Source organism: Physeter macrocephalus, chromosome 4 (assembly GCF_002837175.3).
Source record: "Physeter macrocephalus isolate SW-GA chromosome 4, ASM283717v5, whole genome shotgun sequence".
Lineage (NCBI taxonomy): Eukaryota > Metazoa > Chordata > Mammalia > Artiodactyla > Physeteridae > Physeter > Physeter macrocephalus.
In genome coordinates this window covers 117,047,449-117,068,882 of record NC_041217.1, presented here as the reverse complement: position 1 = coordinate 117,068,882, position 21,434 = coordinate 117,047,449, and the positions used below count along the sequence as shown (strand labels likewise).

Sequence of the window (21,434 nt, the reverse complement as noted above, 5' to 3'; positions counted from 1 at the left end):
TCAATATCAAAAAAACAAACAACCCAATCCAAAAATGGGCAGAAGACCTAAACAGACATTTCTCCAAAGGCGATATACAGATCACCAACAAACACATAAAAGAATGCTCAACATCACTAATCATTAGAGAAATGCAAATCAAAACTACAATGAGGTATCACCTCACACCAGTCAGAATGACTATCATAAAAAAATCTACAAACAATAAATGTTGGAGAGGGTGTGTGGAGAAAAGCGAACCCTCTTGCAATGTTGGCGGAATGTAACTTGATACAGCCACTATGGAGAACAGTATGGAGGTTCCTTAAAAAACTAAAAATAGAACTACCATACGACCCAGCAATCCCACCACTGGGCATATACCCTAGGAAAACCATAATTCAAAAAGAGTCATTACCACAACGTTCATTGCCGCTCTATTTACAATAGCCAGGACATGGAAGCAACCTAAGTGTCCATAGACAGATGAATAGATAAAGAAGATGTGGCACATATATAAAATGGAACATTACTCAGCCATAAAAAGAAACAAAATTGAGTTATTTGTAGTGAGGTGCGTGGACCTAGAGACTGTCATACAGAGTGCAGTAAGTCAGAAAGAGAAAAACAAATACTGTATGCTAACACATATATCTGGAATCTAAAAAAAAAAAATGGTTCTTAAGAACCTAGGGGCAGGACAGGAATAAAGATGCAGACGTAGAGAATGGACTTGAGGACACGAGGAGGGGGAAGGGTAAGCTGGAACGAAGTGAGAGAGTGGCATGGACATATATACACTACCAAATGTAAAACAGCTAGCTAGTGGGAAGCAGCAGCATAGCAAAGGGAGATCAGCTCAGTGTTTTGTGACCACCTAGAGGAGTGGGATAGGGAGGGTGGAAGGGAGATGCAAGAGGGAGGGGATATAGGGATATATGTATACATATAGCTGATCCACTCTGTTACACAGCAGAAACTAACACAACATTGTAAAGCAATTATACTCCAATAAAGATGTTAATAAAAAAAAAGGAAGGGGCTTCCCTGATGGTGCAGTGGTTGAGAGTCTGCCTGCCGATGCAGGGCACATGGGTTAGTGCCCTGCACGAACTGGGAAGATCCCACATGCCACGGAGCGGCTGGGCCCCTGAGCCATGGCCGCTGAGCCTGCGCCTCCGGAGCCTGTGCTCCACAATGGGAGAGGCCAAAACAGTGAGAGGCCCGCGTACCGCGAAACAAAAAAAGAAAAAAAAAAAGGAAGAAAGAAAATAAGCTCTAGATAGGGGAAAATAACTGGAAAAATATTTTTTAAAGGCATATATGTAGAAAATTGGGGGTAGATGGTGTTCCAAATTTTAAGAGAAAACTAAAAGGCTTTTTTTACAAATTTTTAAAATTGGTGTATTTTAAAAGGTGTACTAATATTACTATTGCTAATAACAATAACGATGAGTTAGTAATAAGGAAAAGCTAAAAAATTGCTTGTACTCAAAAGTTTCCATTTTGGTTTCCTAGTGAATGGTTAAATTCAGTGTAAAATGTGCATAATAATAAGATTGGCATGACCCAAAGGTGCATTTATTGGGGTCCACTAAATTTGTTTTTTTATTCTAGCTGTAATAGCATTAGATGCTAATGGTTTCCTGGAAAAACAGGTCATCAATATTAGATAAAACTTTCTTACCTTACCATTCCCTCTAGAAATTATTTGTCTATTTTTATCAGAGGAATGTGTGATAAATAAATAAAGCATAATATTAAGTTTTGTGCAATAAATGACATACTAATGAAACAGAAATAACCTGAGTAGAGTGTTATGAAGTAGTTTGTAAAAGTTAAAGTACTGGATCAAATGCAGTTAATTCGAAGAACAATTAAAGGTATTGAGTTCTGTATTTAGTTGTTCAGAAAAAATAACATTTTATATTCACTGGCAACATTCAGTTAATAAAGTTAATAAAAGAAAAAAAAAATGTTGCATCCACTGATCTAGTATAACCTACTTTTCTCAAAAGACATAGGATACAATTTTTAAAATCTTGATATATTGTATACAATCATCATAATGGAAATCAATATATGCAATCTTTCACATATTCTCATGTTTAATAAAAATTTTACTTCTGTTATTTTTCCAGTGATGGTCTGTACTGACTTAATCTGTCTCCCCAACTCATCTACTTTTATGACAAGTATCTTGGAATCTTGCTTAACATCAGTAGAAGATTTTAGCAGTCTATATGTAACCTCACTAGGATGCTACAAACAGTTTCCTAGGACTTGACCACAATGCCTGAACTGCACATTTTGCGTGAAAAATATATGCAAACATCATTAATAAGCCTTCTCTGGTACATTTCTATTCTCGAATAGCAAGTAAATGAAAAGGTCCTCTTATTTTCTCTGGGCACTAAGAAAGATATTCTTAAGAATTAAGTTTAGATATTCTTTTCTTTAAGAAGACTTGGATGGCTATGCTTCTGAGGTATCACTTTTATCAGTTTTTTAAAATCTATTTGGCAAAGAATAAAATACAGAGACACAACACGGATAGTGAAGAGTACTTTACTACGACTTCTGTTCTTCAATTCAATCAAAACGTCAACTAGGACAAAAATTAAAAAGGAAAAATATAAATGGAGACTATGACAGACAAAATAAAAGGATAATTAACTGGAAGATAATAATAAATCTCAATTAAATATAATTCAATTTTTAAAGCATTATAATGGTGTTAATTGACATAAATTTGATTTAACCATTCCATATTAAATTGTACACTTACTACTTTACCCAAATTATCAAATTTGGATTTCATATTTCAATAAGATTATAAAAAAATAAGATTAGAAGTTATGGAAAAATGGAAACAAGGTAAGATGACAAGATGATGGAAACAAATATTTGTTGAGTTTACTGTGTGACAGGCACTGTGCTGCAGTCTTTTCAGATACTTAATTCTCACTAAATCACAACAATCCCATGAAGACTATTATTGTCTCCATTCTAAAGATAAGGAAATTCAGTGAGGGCAGATCACTTGCCCAAAGCTGCATGACTAGTAAGCAGAAGAGATGAGATTTGATTTCAAAGCCCACACACTTTCCACCCACTACTACATTCTTTGGCAGAATGGAATACATTGACTTTCACTCCCAAATAGTGAGCAGAGCCAAAAGAAAATCTGTAATAATTTCTATACTCGCATCAACAAATATTAAGGGGACATCACCTTCTCATAAAAATCTCATTTCACTATTTCCATTTTTCATGACTCAATGAAATTTATCCTTTAAACTTCATTACAAATATTTTTAAAACTTTAAATAAGCAAATCATTTAATTTTAGAGCTACAGATTTTAAGTCTGTTTTCACCTTTAAAAAAACTGAAAAATATTCCCAGTCTTCTTTTAATTATGATAAAATCAGACAAAGAATGCTTGGGGACTGGAAAGTTCTGATTTCAACTATTTTTCAAAACCCAATACCTGCCTGCTGCCTCTGTCAACACCTGCACTGTCTCCACCCTGCAACCGACCACCACGGAGCCCCGCCCTGCAGCTGCAGCTGCAGCTGCCTGTGTTGCTGCCACTTTGGTACCCACTGCATGATTAGGCCACAGTTTTCAATGAGTAAACATAATCCTTTCTGTCATCACACATTTACGGAGTTTCTGAAGGTCAGTGAAGATTACTGCCAAGCACAGCATGACCTTTATGAGGACATGAGAGCTGTAGAAATTCATTACCACATCCACCAAGAAGCCGCATAAGAGCAGTTACGTGGACACAGAAGTGTTGAACTGAAATCCACAGAGCATTTTCCAGTTCTGACCTAGACAGGGTGAGCCTCGAAACACTTCCTCTCTGTTGCTCAGTATTACAGGATTGAAGACTTTCTTCTTCTTAGGAGGTGCATCTCATTCCCCATTATTCCCAACTTCATACTCAAAGCACTGAGAATTTCAAGTGGAATAAACTTAAGTTTCTTTACATCATTTCTGTATTCAATTTGTTTAATTCTTTCATAGCCCTAATGAGTATTTTATGACTAAATTAACATGTCTTGCATGTTAACTCCCACTGAAGGCACATACAAGAACATTTTTCTTATTATACACAATCCAACCAAAGAGACCTTGAACAAAGTTACTGAGAAACTTAAGAAACATGGATTACCACAATAGTAAGAGTATGTAAAGCAATGTATGACACTGCTCTTACGGAAAAAGAAGGCATCCATGTTCTTGACTGGCCTTTTCATGAAGGCGCACCACCATCCAACCTTACTGTTGATGGCTAGTTACATCTTGTGAAATCAAGTTTTATGAAGAACCTGGTTACTATACTGCTGTTCACTGTGTTGCAAGCCTTGGAACAGCTCCACTGCTTGTTGCCCTAGCATTAATAGAAGGCGGAATGAAACAGGAAGATGCAGTACAGATCAGAAAACAAAAGCAGCATGGAGATTTTAACATCAAGCAACTTTTGTACTTAGAGAAGTATCATTCTCAAATGTGTTTGTTCTGCAAAGACTTCAATGGTCAATAAAACTGAGGTGTCTGATGCTGTTGTCTTGGAAGTAGAACTTCAAACAGGATCTAATTTGTTGCACATATTAGCCAAGAAGTTGGCTCAGTGAACAAGTCTAATGAAGCTTTTACAGGAGTATTGAAAAGCAATTTTACCAGTTTACCTGCTTGACAGAACTATGTTTAGGTTACGATCAACGTATTCAGACACTTAGCAAAAGATTCTTGCTGTTCAGCATTTCAAATTTGTTCATTTATTCCAATTCCTGAACTCCTGCAGTACCTAGTTATAAGTCTTTAAATCTATTCCCATGCCAGAATCTTTTCAATGCATAAGAAATTTAGAAAGATTAGGTACCAAAATATCCAGTGTAACACTTGTATTTTTTTTTAGTATCAGGTAGAACTAAAACCCTAGGAACTAAGAATACTCTAGATCTTATGTGGCTTACTGCTTCAGTCATTTCTTACATTGAAAGCAGGGCCTATATAGGTATTTCCTTGCTCACTTTACATTTACATTTGCCCACATTCATAGCAGTATACATCAGGTTTGCATAACGATTGATTTTTGTTAAATTTTTTACCAAGTCATATGGTGTTATTTAATATCTTTCTATAAATCTCATTTGTGCTGTTATGGAAAATCTGCATTTTGAAAATCTGCATTGTATATAGAAGTATATCTTTAACATCTCCAAGCAAAAAAGCTTTACAATTATTTTAATGTTTGTACTTTTGTGTGTCACTTAACAGGAAGAGCCTAAAAAGGAACAGGAGAGGGCTATTAAATATTTCTAGTAAGATACTGCCTGTACCTTGTATAGAATATGTAGAATATGCTCTTTAATTTAGTAAATATTTTTTAAAGATAAAGATGTTTTGTTATTGTGGCTAATTCTTAGTCATAAAATTTTTAAAATTCTTGTTATTTTTCCATACCTACTGGAAGTTGTTTACCAGCTATTATTTTTGTTTGAAATGTGCTTTTATTTCTTCTCTTCCCAACCTCCCTTTAAAAAAAAAGAAGTAGGGACGTCCCTGGTGGTGCAGTGGTTAAGAGTCCGCCTCCCAATGCAGGGGACACGGGTTCAATCCCTGGTCTGGGAAGATCCCACATGCCACGGAGCAACTAAGCCCACGCGCCACAAATACTGAGCCTGCGCTCTGGAGCCCACAAGCCACAACTACTGAGCCCATGCTCCGCAACAAGATAAGCCACCGCAATGAGAAGCCCAAGCACTGCAACAAAGAGTAGTCCCCACTTGCCGCAACTAGATAAATCCTGTGCACAGCAGTGAAGACCCAACGCAGCCAAAAATAAATAAATTAATTTTTTTTAAAGTGGGTTTCTGCTAGTGAACTGAGCAGACATCTAATTTTTATATGCCTTTTGAGCTGTGTAACTCAATACTTGGAAACTTGATACTTTATTATGAAACTGATCAAATGGTGATGTATATTAATGTCAGTTTGACCACATACTTATATTGTCTTGTAATATGTGGTTATAGTTCTGTGAGACAAATAATTTGTCAGTGTTCACCAGTTTGTAAAAACCTAGTGCAAGAGCTAAACATCTAAATAAATAATGAAGTGGAAAAAAAAAAGACAATATCTAAACTACTTTCTTGAATAAGTACAATCAATCTACTAAATAAAAATCTTTATCAGTATATCAAAGCTAACATCTGAATATCTATTTTTATTAAATATAACAAAATAGATAGAAAAAGTACAGAATATTAAGTTAGCTTTTACTTGCCCAGAATAAATCTGAAAATATATTTGTAGAACAAGCTACCTAATATGATTTTATTTGATTGTCCTTTGCTTCCAGTATGGTAGAAAAAAACTGCCAGTTTAGGTAAATTAAGTTCTGATTAATATGGGTTTTACTTTCTGAAATAACATCTGAATTTCATGATTTGAAGCCTTGGAGATAGATATAATTAAATATAAGTTAATGGGTAGATATAAGGATTTAATGTCAGGGTACCTTTTACTGAATTGAGTAATCTCCCACTCATGCTCAGGTCAAATTCTTAGAAACCATTAATATAAAACTCTGTGAAATATCTTTTCTCCAAAGAAATCAAATTATGTTCACAAATGTTAATTTCACTTATCCTTTAAACATCCCTGAGTCAGATATAACATGACAGAGAATTACAACATTGTTTGTATCAATTCTCCACTAGAAGTCCTCAGAAATTTCCTAGAAATACTTATTATTACCACTTTCCATGGTGAAATGTCAAGTTGAGTCTGACTTATTTTGAGGTCACTCCCACTGTCACCAGCCAAGCACTTGGGTTTTTCATGAAAGTTATAGTTCACTCCTCTGCCCTTTTCTCTTCCTTTTATCTCCACATCAGTTGAAATTACAAAAACTGGCAAGTGTATTCTAAACACCATATGCTCTCAATACATATTTCGTTGGTTGGAAAAGGGAAGGAGGAAGAAGGAAAGGAGAAAAGAAAGAAGAAAGGAAAAGAAGTAAATTAAATTAGTGTGTATCCCACCCCCACCAACTGTCTTTCTTCCTTCCTATTTCTCGGACCAACCTAGCACCTAGCCAAAGTTATATGACATCAAACGTATCAGGCTCCTTTTATTGGTCCCCCAATACAGTTGTTCCTGGGTATCTGCAGGGGGTTGGTTCCAGGAATCCCTATGATTACTAAAATCCACAGATGTTCAAGTTCTTTATATAAAATGACTTGGTATTTGCATGTTAACCTACACAGCAATATCCTCCCTGTATTTTAAATCATCTCTAGATTATTTACAATAATATCTCATTGTGGTTTTCTTTGCATGTTCCTGATGCTTAGTGATGTTAAGCACCTTTTCATGTACTTATTGGCCATCTGTATGCCTTCTTTGGAAAATGTCTATTCAGATCCTCTGCTCATTTTTTGATTGGATTGTTTGGTTTTTTGCTATTGAGTTTACGAGTTCTTTATATATTTTGATCACTAACCCCTTATCAGACGTATGATTGGCAAATATTTTCTCCTATTCAGTAGATTGCCTTTTCATTTTGTGGATGGTTTCCTTTTGTACAGAAGCTTTTTAGTTTGATGTACTCCCACTTGTTGATTTTTTGCTTTTGTTGCCTTTGGTTTTGACGTCAAATCCAAAAAATCATCACCAAGATGAACATCAAACAGCTTACTGCCAGTGTTTTCCTCCAGGAGTTTTATGGTTTCAGGTCTTACGTTCAAGTCTTTAATCCATTTTAAGTTTATTTTTATATATGGTGTGACAAAATGTTCTAATTTCAATCTTTTACATGTAGCTGTTTAGTTTTCCCAGCACCATTTATTGAAGAGACTGTCCTTTCCCCATTGTATATTTTTAGCTCCTCTGTCCTAAATTAACTGATCATATATGTGTGGATTTATTTCTGGGCTCTCTATTCTGTTCCATTGGTCTATGCATCTGTCTTTATGCAATACTATACTGCTTTGATTACTATGGCTTTTTAATATAGTTTGAAATCAGGGAGTGTGATGCCCCCAGCTTTGTTCTTTCTCAAGACTGTTTGGCTATTTGGGGTCTTTTGTGGTTTTACACAAACTTTAGGGTTGTTTTTTCTATTTCTGTGAAAAAATGCCATTGGAATTTTGATATGGATTACACTCGGTAGTACAGACACTTGGGTAGTACACACTGCTTTGGGTAGTACAGACATTTTAACAGTATTAATTCTTCCAGTCCACAAAACACAGACTATCTTTCCACTTATTTGTGTATTCTTCAATTTTTTTCATTACTGTCTTATAGTTTTCAGCATAAAGGTCTTTTACCTCCTTGGTTAAATTTATTCCTAGGTATTTTATTGTTCTTGATGGAACTGTTTTCTTAATTTCTCTTTCTGATAGTTCGTTATTAGTAGAGGCATAAGAGATTTTCATATATTGATTTTGTATCCTGAAATTTTACTGATTTTGTTTATTAGTTCTAACAATTTTTTGGTGGAGTCTCTTTAGTATTTTCTATACATAATAGTATGTCATCAGCAAACAGAGACAGTTTAAGAGGTTGAACTCTTAAACACTATGCTAAATGCCTCCAATCTAAATTGTGACTTCTTTACATTTACAACACAATCCTTGGAAGCCACTGAATCTTAAATTGGTTTATAATTGATTTTAAAATAATCATTCAGCAAAACTATTAAACAAGGCCATCACAAATACTTAGGAAATCAAGTTACTGCACATTCTGACATAAAAACTTGACATAAGATGCCAAGAGGTGCACTCTATTAGAGGGCCAATGTGAAAATAAAAATAATTTTCTGAGTTATTTTCAAACTAAAATAGATGGACAGCTCTAGAGAAAGCTTATTATAGGAGAAAGCTCTGAAGACAAGCTACTGTAATTTTGGTAAGGTTATTAGATTATTGTTTACAATAGTAAATCCAGTATACTGAGTTATCATGCAAACATCAACTTCCTAAGATGTATCAACAGTTATACTTATTTTTAATTAATTGCTTTCATTTATCCTTTTCCTTCAATATTTCACTTATTTCTACTGATGAATTGGGCAACACAATATAATATAATCATTATACAAGGATTCTAGCATTAGGTCTGCCACCACACAGTTGTTGACCTTAAATGTCACTTTACCTCTCAGGAACACATTTTTCTCATGTGTAAATTAAGGATTTCCCTGGACTACTAATTTTGAGGTCTTTAAAGACAACTTCTATCCCCAAATTTTCAAATATGAAAAGCTTTTGAAGAATAAAAAAAAATTTTATGGTACAAAGATTTTAAAGGAAGAAAACTGTCATTTAGATTTTATGGCTACCAAAAGAGAATTTATAGTCAAGTTATTAAAATTAATAAGAGTTCAGTGAGTTGCTAGAACAACACACAAAAACCAACTGCATGTGCATCAGAAGTAAGAAAATGTATTTTTAAAAGGTACCACTTACAGTATCAACCAAAAAAATATGACAACTAAAAATTCTACCAAAAACTAAAAATTCAAAATTATAAAGCTTGGACTTCCCTGGTGGCGCAGTGGTTAACAAACCGCCTGCCAATGCAGGAGACACGGGTTCAAGCCCTGATCCAGGAAAATCCCACATGCCGTGGAGCAACTAAGCCCGTGTGCCACAACTACTGAGCCTGTGCTCTAGAGCCCGCAAGCCACAACTACTGAGCCTGCGTGCGACAACTACTGAAGCCTGCGCGCCTACAGCCCGTGCTCCGTGACAAGAGAAGCCACCCCAATGAGAAGCCCACACACCGCAACAAAGAGTAGCTCCCGCTCGCCGCAACTAGAGAAAGCCCACACGCAGCAATGAAAGCCCAACACGGTCAAAAATAAATAAATAAATAAATTTATTTTATTTTTTTAAAAAAGCCAATATGTTTTAAAGAAACAAAAACAAAATTATAAAGCTTAGTTGAAAGATGTTAAACACATAATTAAATGTACATATACCTTATTCATAAATTGAATAAAATACCATAAAGAAGCCCATTCTCTCTAAATTAATCTAAAACTCACTGCAATGCAAATCAAAATCCCAAAAGGATTTTAAGAACTCGACAAGCTGATTGTAAACTTACTATGGAAGAACAAGACCCCAAGACAATTCAAAAGAAGACCAAAGTCAAGGAAGTCAAATTCCCAGATATGAAGATAGTGTCAGGAATGAAGACATTGTGGTATTGATGAAAAATAAGCATCTCTCACTTCTTCAACAGCCCCAAACCCTTCTATCTATTTACAAATCGATAAAGAAATTTCCCCTTTGCTCCATAAAACCCTTAATGGTCTCCTTAGTCTTGAATATGGATCTTGTTATCTAAACATAAGAGCATGATAGCAGTGGCCAAAATGCTCCTTTTAGCATTGTCACTATTCTCCTCCTCAGAGCACATTTCAGCTTCTTAACTATTCTAAACGTTTACCTATTCAAGATACTATTCACTTCACCAAGAATATCACGTGGAGTGGCAGACAGATCAGCTGCCAACGTGAGAATAAAATGACAGACTGCTCAGAATACGTAAGTATCTATATTCAAACACTATTATTTGCATTTTTACAAAGTATATGAGAAAAAAAACTGTTGGGAAATGACAGAAGACAAGAAGCAGAACACTCAAAGGCATGAGTTAATATTATCTTGACAACTATGATAATATATCACAAATTATTTACAAAGCATATTTACTACTGTTCTAGTCCTTTTGTTCACAAAAAAGGAGGTGAAATAATAAAATAAAAATGGTAATAAAGTTTTAACTGTATATTTAATTATTGAGAAAATTTTATAAATTAACTGTAATGGTTAAAAAAATATCACTCAGTAACCTCCCTGTACAGGGTACTCTACAAAGTTCTACATAGTGACACAAAGGAAAGAAAGCTATACGGGTAGGAAAGGACAGCACAGAGGATATTCTAAGTGTTCTAAGTGGGATGAATGGTTAAAAAAAAATAGAAATAGGAGTGAATAAATATTATGTAGTAGACATCATAACAAATCAACAAATGAACGTAGTAAGTTGTAATTAACAAAGCAGTAAAGACTGAACACTGGTTGAAATTTTTGGATTTTTTTAGAGAAACAACAGTCACTGCAGGTTCTTAATCATGGGAGTTAAAAGATAAAAGCAGTGTCTGAGAAAGATAATTCTAACTAACAGCTGTGTGTAGGATGGGCTGGAGGGGGAAAGAGACTAGAGACAGGGAATAAACAGCTACAAAGCTGCTGAAGTACAGAAGCATGAAGTACATGAAGCATGAAATCATGAAGACTTAGAAAATAGTAAAAACTATGGAAAAAATAGGAAAATGGGAAGGTGCTTCCTTATATTATTCAATTAATATGAATGATTTTCATAAGCACCACATTCAACATGTAGATATACATTTTTTAATTAAATAAGGTATTAAATGATCAGTGTGCATAATTTTACCAACCTCTATAGGACTGTCATAAGAATAACATGAGATCATGTTATTAAAAGAATTCTCTAATTGTAAATATTACATAAATATTATCTGTTGTAATTTCTTAGGGAGGAGATAGCTGTGAAATAATAGAAAAGCTCCAGTCATAAAGTCCAAACACTTGAATTCAAATTCTGGTTCTATTATTTAACAGTGCCTTTAATGTATCTTAAGCAAGTCATTTAACCATTCTGAGTAACCATTTTTAATATGTAAAAAGGGGGGGGAAGGGGTTCTGTCATAAAAGTTCAAGGAATAAATAATTCTTTATAAAATCCCTAACACAGTATCTGAATTATGGTGGACAGTGGATAGTGAATGTGTGTTGCAGGGGGGATGGAGGAGGAGGCTAAAAATAGGGGTACATTTTGGCTGACCTTATCGGAAAGTCACAAGCATCTCCAATGAACCGTAATAACCATGCCCTTCTCCATATTATTTTAATAAGAAATTATACAAGAAAATTCCTGAAGTATCTTATTAATATTCCACTGTACACAATATCTTCTTATGTATAAGATCAAATCCAGAGCAGAATAAAAAATAACTGTCAAAAGCTATATTACCAATCTGATTTTTAAAACAACTATAACAGGCAGTTAGTGATTTTTTTTCTTTTTTAATTTACAACATTACCAGAATTCACATTTCTAATTCTAATATTTATTACTTGAGAAAGAAGTTAAAAAGAATAAGAGATCAAACTCAAAAGTGCATTCTGAGGGAACTTAAACAGTAGGAAGATAGGGAATAACCTGTCTTCGGCAAGACTCCACAGACTTCTCATATAAAGAAATGAATCTGAAGTTCCCTGGTGAGATCATCCCAAAAGTAGGAGTCAGCGAATAATTTATAAAATCTACTATAGAGCACTTTTAGCTCAGTGCAGTTTAAGTATAAAGATCTAAAGAGACTATAAATAAGCAATATTTGTATATATTTCCTTTCTAACCTAGACCAATTAGGTTCCACTTAACTAGGGATCTTTAGCATACTATTCATTCATTCATTCATTCAACTCTGCATAATATATTAAAGAAGGTACTGGGAGGAATACAAATATAGTATCAGAACCTACCTTGAAGAAATAAGATCAATACATTCAAAAAAGTGCCATGATAGAAGTACAAATAAAATATTAATGCAAGAAGGACTGAGAAAGCTTTAGGGAATGTATGAAGTGAATCTGGGCATAGGAAAACTAGAAAGGAGGGTGGAAGGAAAAAACTGTAGACGGAAGAACCAGTGTGAGGCAATGACAGAGGCCAAAATAGAGACTTATAAGAAGGTATTGGCTAGAGCATAAGGAATTGAAATTAAATGATCAGAATATTAGATATGGACAGATTGCAAAAGCCTTGAGTTCCAGCATAAGGGATTTGAACTTTATTTTGCATACCCTAAGAGTTTATGAGTAAGGGGAGATGAATAAAGGTTTAAATTAAGAATATTAATCTCACATAATGATTAAAATACAGAGTAAGGGAAAAAATAGTGTCAGAAAAGCTACTGGACCATCACTGAGTCGCTTTGCTGTACAGCAGAAATTAACACAACATTTTAAATCAACTCTACTTAAAAAAAAAAAAATTTTTTTTAAAAGAAAAGCTACTGGATTTAACTACAGAAATAGTTTATCAGATAGGGATCGTTACAAAAACTCACATCCACCCAACTCGTAGCAGACCTAAATCATATTTTAAGAAAAATTATATACACATTTAACTCCATAAACTTAATTCTTATGCATTGAGCCAAAAAAAATAAAAGGAAAGACGGACTTCATCCACCCTATTACTCAATGCATTTATTCCCCAAAGTAAACATGAGATGAGATGGGAGCTACAATTCTACATTCCCTCAGTCTCAATTCCCATGTGCCTCTCACAGCATGAGCATCACAATTCTAGTGTTAAAGATATGGCTATTTTTCATATAACATGTCCCTTAATCCTAAGTGAACCACTTCATCAAATGTTCCACCAAAGAAAAAGAAAACAGTAATTTGCTCTAGCACTGCTCTAAAACTGCTATGTTAGACTTGATGAAAGATAATACTATATTGTGCTTTATGTGCTATTTAAGAAACTTCACAAGAAAAATTTTAGCTCAACTTTTGCTTCACATACTGACTTTAGAACCTAAGCCCTGCTTAATGCCTTTTCACTTCCTCATCTTAAGCATTTGAAGCATACTGGAGGTAGCAAAACAAGGATTTAGTCCAAAACAAGTATCTGAGGACACAAAATTTCCTAAAAATAGTGAAATGTTTCAGGAAGCTAAAACCAGGCAAAGAAAAACAAAATCTCTGAGGGTGGGTAAAGTTACAGAAAGCATGGGCACAAAGTGCAAGACACCTGTACTCCATGGAACCTACATATGAAAAGGATGATAGATAAGGTGGAGGGCAATTATGAACCGCTTATGAACACGCCTTTTTATTTTCCCTCATAACCATTAAACTCCCCTCTCTGAATCAATATTTTGATACAGTATTATAAAATTCTGGCAACTTATGTATTAAAAAGTCTTTTATAACATTAACATTTGCTAAAAACTAGACTAACACACTTTAGAGGACAGAAATGTTTTTACTTTTAAAGTACAGACTTGAGTTTGTTTTGCCTAACTGGTTAAAGTATTTCCAAGTCACAAGTTTATTTATCCAATACCTACTAAGCACCTACTATGTGCCAAGTACTGTGCTAGATGCTAGAAGTACAAAGTGAAATAAAATATAATTCTTGTTCCCTTCAAGGGATTTATTATCTAATGAGGGAGACATACTATAATTAGTATAACCATGTTATAATCAAAGTACAGACAAAGGATACCATAAAAGCAAACAAGGAGGTCAAGAATACTTTTTTGAAGAAGTACTAAACTGAATTTGGAAGGTCAGGTAAAAGTTACAGCTGTGCTTCCTAACTTGACTGTGCACCAGAACCACATACAGAGTTGATGTCTAGGACTCACTTCAGATTTAGTGGATTAGAATCTCCAGGGGTGAAGCCGAGAAATCAGTATTTTTAACATGTACCTTGAGTGATTCAGAATCACGGCCAGGTTTTGCTGGCAGTGAGCTAGAAGTAGAGACAACCATTCCAGGCAAAGAGAATAGCTCAGTATGGTTGGAGTAGGTGAAATACAGAGAGAAAATCAAAAAGAAATCAGAACAAGAGTACTGACACAATTAATGTGACATTTCAAACAGGATCTAAGGAACTGATGTGAACTTCCACAATAAAAGGCAATCATCTGTGTCATGTGTTTAGGTAAATGATTTCTGACATGAACTAGTTTCTTATTGAAGTATATGGAAAAACTAAATGCAAATACTTTGCATTGCAAGACAAAGTAAAATGCTCCTTTTAAAAAGCAAATAAGGTAAAACAAAACAAAACAGAGTTCTACTCATAATTTTTATTCAATGCAGTGACCACTCATTTTTCTCAGAATACACAGCCTGAGAAGCTATGATATATGTCAGAAGCTAGGATAATACTGTTTTAACTGGAAAATGTTCCATAATGTATAAAATAAATTCAAACTGTATTTTGAAATTCAAGCTTTAAAACTGAAAACCACTCAATGATTTTAAGTTTCCAAACTGTTATTTCATAATAGTTTATTACTTTCTGATTAAAATTTACTTATAATTATATTTTTATACTTAATTCCAGGTAGGAGTAAAGTGAGATAAGTCACCAAGAAGAGAAGTATTCATGATAATAGACTAAAAGCCAAATAGAATCTATTCTATTGATCGCTTTTTATTAAGTAAGAAATGTTTTAAATCATCAACTGTTTCAATCCCCAATTCATTCTCCAACAAAGACTTCATAACCAGAGATGTAGACAGGAAAGCATTTGAAACAGGAATAAGCTTTTAAAGAATATTCTTCAGAAACCTAAGGACAAACCTACTAATTATTATATATAAAATACATCCTACAGTTATATTCTATTTCTAAAAAGTCCTTCTAAATCTTACTTAAATCATTTAAACATATCCTAATGACTTATAGACAGGACAAAGACTCATTTACCAAAGTGACACCTACTGCCAAACCATGCATAGTAATTTCCTGAAGGAGCACATTGGGTATAGAAGCAATAGCAGTTAAAAATCAACAGACTAACCACATACAACTATTTGAGAACTAATTAACAAATAACAGTAATCAGCTAATTACAAGAATAATTCTTAAACTTGATATAACAAATCATCCTTTCTCAGAGTTAATCTAATGTACTTTTTAAAAATGGTATTACCAAGATGCCTTAACTTCCAGATGAAATACAGGAATTAAATTACAGCTCTGAGGCTATAGTTGTCAGTTCTTAGGCTAAAATGATCTATTGACATAGACTGTAAGATAACTTTGTTTCCTGAGTCATGCCCTGCTTCCTTTCTTCTCCTGCAGCACTTTATACATGTATCTATTCACTTTACTGTAAGTACCTAAATCCTGCAAAGAAGGTAGTACCATCACAATGTAATAGCTGAGGAAATAGGCTTAGTATCACGAAATGATTAACCAAAATCGCCACTAAACCCAGATTTCAAACTCAGATCTGTTTAACTGCAAAGCTCTTTCCACACTGCCTCACAGGTAGAGAGGAACACAGGACTAAGTAAATCAAACCTAAGTAACTGAACTGACTACAATTTCTTCTATAACTGCTTTGGAAGTAGCAAAAATAGATCTATCATATCTGACAAACCAAATGTACAGGACAGGTATTTAGGGGTGGAGGTGTGGGAGTTCTGCTTAGTACCTGAGCTCCCTCATTTAATTAGGGAATATACCACTTTATGAGTCTTCAAAGAAGGTAGAGCCCCCCTCCTTATACAGAAGCTAACAATGCCACATAGACATTCTTCTTGTCACCCCTGCAGCATGGACATGGGCACTTAATCTATATTCTGCCAACATGACATTCCCACCAAGGACTCTAAATTAAGAGCTAGAGACGGTAAGAAGCTGGGACGGCAAAGGTCAGATTTTGGCAGCAGGCCGCAGAAGCAACATTAAGTTTCCAAAGGCAATGGTAGCAGTAATGTAGTAGCTGAGTCTAGTCATCAGCAATTCAAGGTGCATTCCTATCACTGGACTGGTTTTATGCCATGATTTTTAGATGTGTCTTTTCTGTTACGTAGTCTCTCTTGTTCCTGACTCTTTAAGGCCTCAGCCTTCCCAGCAATTTGGTAAACTAATCAATATGCTTTCAATAAATACCTTTTCTACTTGAATCGGTCAGAATTGCCTTCTGTTGCCTACAATTAAACCCAGACTGAAGCATTGAATAATTAAATAAATGACACTGAACAATTATACTTTATCAAATCTTTTTACCTTAGTGCTGATTGTTGTTTTATATAATTTGCCATTATGCTCTTAAGTAAGAACTATTTTATACATGATTGTTATGCTCTAACAACAACAAAATAACTTCAAATTAGGTTTCTTTATGTTTTTCAAAAGTAACATGAAAACACAAATATAATATCATCTAAAGGTGATTTTCACTGAGGATCAGAGTTAAACTTTATTAAGAATACTTACCTGTCAGGAATACCTAGCCTCTTGACACTTCTATAAACAGAAAGAGTATTTGCAACATGTCGATAATTAAACCAAAATCGGGATGTACATACCTAAAGTAATAAAACAAATATATTATTTTTAGGAATCAAAATAAGCTACAGAGTTACAGAATTACTTCTCTTTAAGTAGGATATAGAGATGCCTAAAAAAAGAGTATGTCATAATCAGGACTAGAAACAGCAAAGCACATAAAGAATTGTCAATAAAACCAAACTCTCTAGAAAAAGGTCTTTCATAACTAGTCTTAAAAAAACATTCAGCTTAAGAGAAACAAATCTTTGGGGAATTTAATCAAATACTGAACCAACTTAGTTACTCTCAATTTATGATTCTATAATGTTCCTATTTCTAAAATATTTAATTCTTTAGAACCAAAGACAATGCCCATAATCTCTTCACAGAATAGAAAAGAATATTAACTACATTGGGTTATATAATATTCCTTTCACTCTGGATTGCTTCCTAATTTTAGTTGTGAAAAACATAAGAGACTAAAACAAAGCATAGAAAACAGGTTTATATGCACATAAGGGAATGCCTTATAAAGAAGCTGTTGAATGGAACAGAAAACTAGAAATGATTTCAACAAGTTTTACACTTAAAGACAAACTGATCCCTAAAAAAGATAACAAAGACACTAGGAAAATCTAATGCCATGCCTCAAAAGTCAGCCCTCTCGAACGCTCATTCCAAAGGAGAAACCAAAGACTGGGATCAGTTGGTAATATATCTATCCACTAAGCATCCTCCTACCTCCTACCACACTGTTCTGCTGATAGTAAGTGTAATGACAGTTTTGAGAACACCACAAATGTTCCTGCCCCCGTAAATAGGAAGAAAGCACAAGACGTTTTTATTAAACTGAATTTTCAACCTGGAATGCAATAAGGAGAAGACTAAAATTCTTGACTACATAAAAAAATATGTACCATAAAATCCTAACAGAAATGAAAAACTTGAAATAATTATAACCCAATAAGAAAAAGATGAACAGCCCAATTTTGAAAAATGGGCAAAGGATGAGAGCAAGCATTTCATAACAAAAGTATTAAAAATAGACAATAAAAGTCTTAAAGATGCTCAACTTCTGTCATAATATAAGAAAACATAAACCAGGTTTGTGATGTTTCTGTTGGGCTGAAGGCTTCCCTAAGCAGATTTCCAGCCACTGTGAGGATGGTAAATGGCTTTCAGCTCATGCTGAGTGGCTGCCTAGAGTCCTGTGCGGAAGAGGATTGTGAAGCGGGTCCAGGAACTGCAATGAACTCTGAGCACTGGCTTTCACTGGTGAGCAAGGGAGCTTCTGACTGGAGTCAAGATGGTGGAGTAGGAGGACGCAGAGTTTGTGTCTCCTCACAACTAGGGCACCTACCAGGTGCTGGTGGAGGACCTCAGACACCTAAGGGGACAGGAGGGATCCCTGCATTATAGGACCAGAGATCAGGCCTGATCTCCTGCGGTGGGAGTGCCAAGTCCAAACCACTGGACTATGAGAGAACCTCAGACCCCAAGGAATATTAATCGGTGTGAGCTCTCCCGGAGGTCCTCATCTTGGTACCAAGACCCAGCTCCACCCAACTGCCTGCAAACTCCAGTGCTGGACGCCTCATACCAAACAACCAGCAACAAAGGAACAAAGCAGCACTCATCAAAAAAAAAAATGAGATGACAAAAATATATGTTACAGATGATGGAGCAAGGTAATCTACAAGACCAAATAAATGAAGAGGAAATAGGCAACCTACCTGAAAAAAAATTCAGGGTAATGATAGTAAAGATGATCCAAAATCTCAGAAACAGAATGACGGCACGGATTAAGAAAATACAAGAAATGTTTAACAAGGACCTAGAAGAACTAAAGAACAAACAGTGATGAACAACACAATAACTGAAATGAAAAATACACTAGAAGGAATCCATAGCAGAATAATTGAAGCAGAACAAATAAGTGAGCTGGAAGATAGAATGGTGGCAATAACTGCCAAGGAGCAGAATAAAGAAAAAAGAATGAAAAGAAATGAGGACAGCCTCAGAGACCTCTGGGACAACATTAAACGCATCAACAGTCGAACTATAGGAGTCCAAGAAGAAGAGAAAGAAAAAGCTCTGAGAAAATATTTGAAGAGATTATAGTTGAAAACTTCCCTAACATGGGAAAGGAAACAGCCTCCCAAGTTCAGGAAGCACAGCGAGTCCCAGACAGTAAAAACCCAAGGAGAAACATGCCAAGACACATATTAAACTAACAAAAATTAAACTCAAAGAAAAAATATTAAAAGCAGGAAGGGAAAAGCAACAAATAACATACAAGGGAATCCCCATAAAGTTATCAGCTGATTTTTCAGCAGAAACTCTGCAGACCAGAAGGAGTGGCAGGACATATTTAAAGTGATGAAAGGGAAAAACCTACAACCAAGATTACTCTACCCAGCAAGGATCTCATGCAGATTCGATGGAGAAATAAAAAGCTTAACAGACAAGCAAAAGCTAAGAGAATTCAGCACCACCAAACCAGCTATACAACAAATGCTAAAAGAACTTCTCTAGGCAGGAAACACTAGAGAAGAAAAAGACCCCAAACAAACCCAAAACAATTAAGAAAATGGTAATAATAACATACATATCGATAATTGCCTTAAATGTAAATGGATTAAATGCTCCAACCAAAAGACACAGACTGGCTGAATGGATACAAAAACAAGACCCATATATATGTCTCTACAAGAGACCCACCTCACACCTAGGGACACATACAGACTGAAAGTGAGGGGATGGAAAAAGATATTCCATGCAAATGGAAATCAAAAGAAAGCTGGAGTAGCAATACTCATATCTGATAAAATAGACTTTAAAATAAGACTGTTACAAGAGATAAGTAAGGAAGGACACTACATAATGATCAAGGGATCAATCCAAGAAGATATAATTATAAATATTTATGCACCCAACATAGGAGCAACTCAATACATAAGGCAAATGCTAACAGCCATAAAAGGGGAAATCAATACTAACACAATAATAGTGGGGGACTTTAACACCCCACTTACACCAATGGACAGATTATCCAGACAGAAAATAAATAAGGAAACAGAAGCTTTAAATTACACAACAGACCAGACAGATTTAATTGATTTTTATAGGACATTCCACCCAAAAGCGGCAGAATACAATTTCTTCTCAAGTGCACACAGAACGTTCTCCAGGATAGACTGCATCTTGGGTAACAAATGAAGCCTCAGTAAATTTAAGAAAACTGAAATTGTTTCAAGCATCTTTTCTGACCACAATGCTATGATATTAGAAATTAATTGCAGGAAAAAAACTGTTAAAAACACAACACATGGAGGCCAAACAATACGCTACTAAATAACCAAGAGGTCACTGAGGAATCAAAGAGGAAATCAGAAAATACAAAGAAACAAATAACAGCGAAAACACGAGGACCCAAAACCTATGTGATGCAGCAAAAGCCGTTCTAAGAGAGAAATTTATAGCGATTCAATCTCACTTCAAAAAACAAGAAAAATCTCAAATAAACTTATACCTAAAGCAACTTGGGAAAGAAGAACAAAAAAATCCCAAAGGTAGCAGAAGGAAAGAAATCAAAGATATCAGACAAGAAAAAAATAAAATAGAAATGAAGAAAACAATAGCAAAGATAAATAAAACTAAAAGTCAGTTTTTTGAGAAGATAAACAAAACTGATAAACCTTTAGCCAGACTCATCAAGAAAAAAAGGGAGAGGATTCAAATCAGTAATATTGGAAACAGAAAAGAAGAAATTACAACTGACACAGCAAAAATACAAAGGATCGTGAGAGATTACTACAAGCAACTATATGCCAATAAAATGGACAACCTGGAAGAAATGGACAAATTCTTAGAAAACCTTCTCAAACTCTTCCAAAAAATTGCAGAGGGAGGAACACTCCCAAACAAGTTCTATGAGGCCACCATCACCCTGATACCAAAACCAGACAAAGATATCACAAAGAAAGAAAATTAGACACTGATATCACTGATGAACACAGATGCAAAAACCTCAACAAAATACTACCAAACAGAATCCAACAACATAATAAAAGGATCATACACCATGATCAAGTGGGATTTATCCCAGGGATGCAAGGATTCTTCAATATAGGTAAATCAAACAATGTGATACACCATGTTAACAAATTAAAGAATAAAACCATATGATCATCTCAATAGATGCAGAAAAATCTTTTGACAAAATTCAACACCCATTTATGATAAAAACTCTCCAAAAGTGGGCACAGAGGGAACCTACCTCAACATAATAAAGGCCATATA

The 21,434-nt window shown here is 34.7% G+C and overlaps 1 protein-coding gene across 1 annotated transcript in view; it reads right to left on the bottom strand.

Moving 5' to 3' along the window:
* PIGK (phosphatidylinositol glycan anchor biosynthesis class K) overlaps positions 1–21,434 on the bottom strand; it is a 137,809-nt gene that overhangs the window by 109,197 nt on the left and 7,178 nt on the right. The window contains exon 3 of the mRNA XM_024119859.2: positions 17,079–17,170. Coding sequence (XP_023975627.1) covers positions 17,079–17,170 — 92 coding nt within the window. The remainder of the gene's footprint in view (positions 1–17,078; positions 17,171–21,434) is intronic.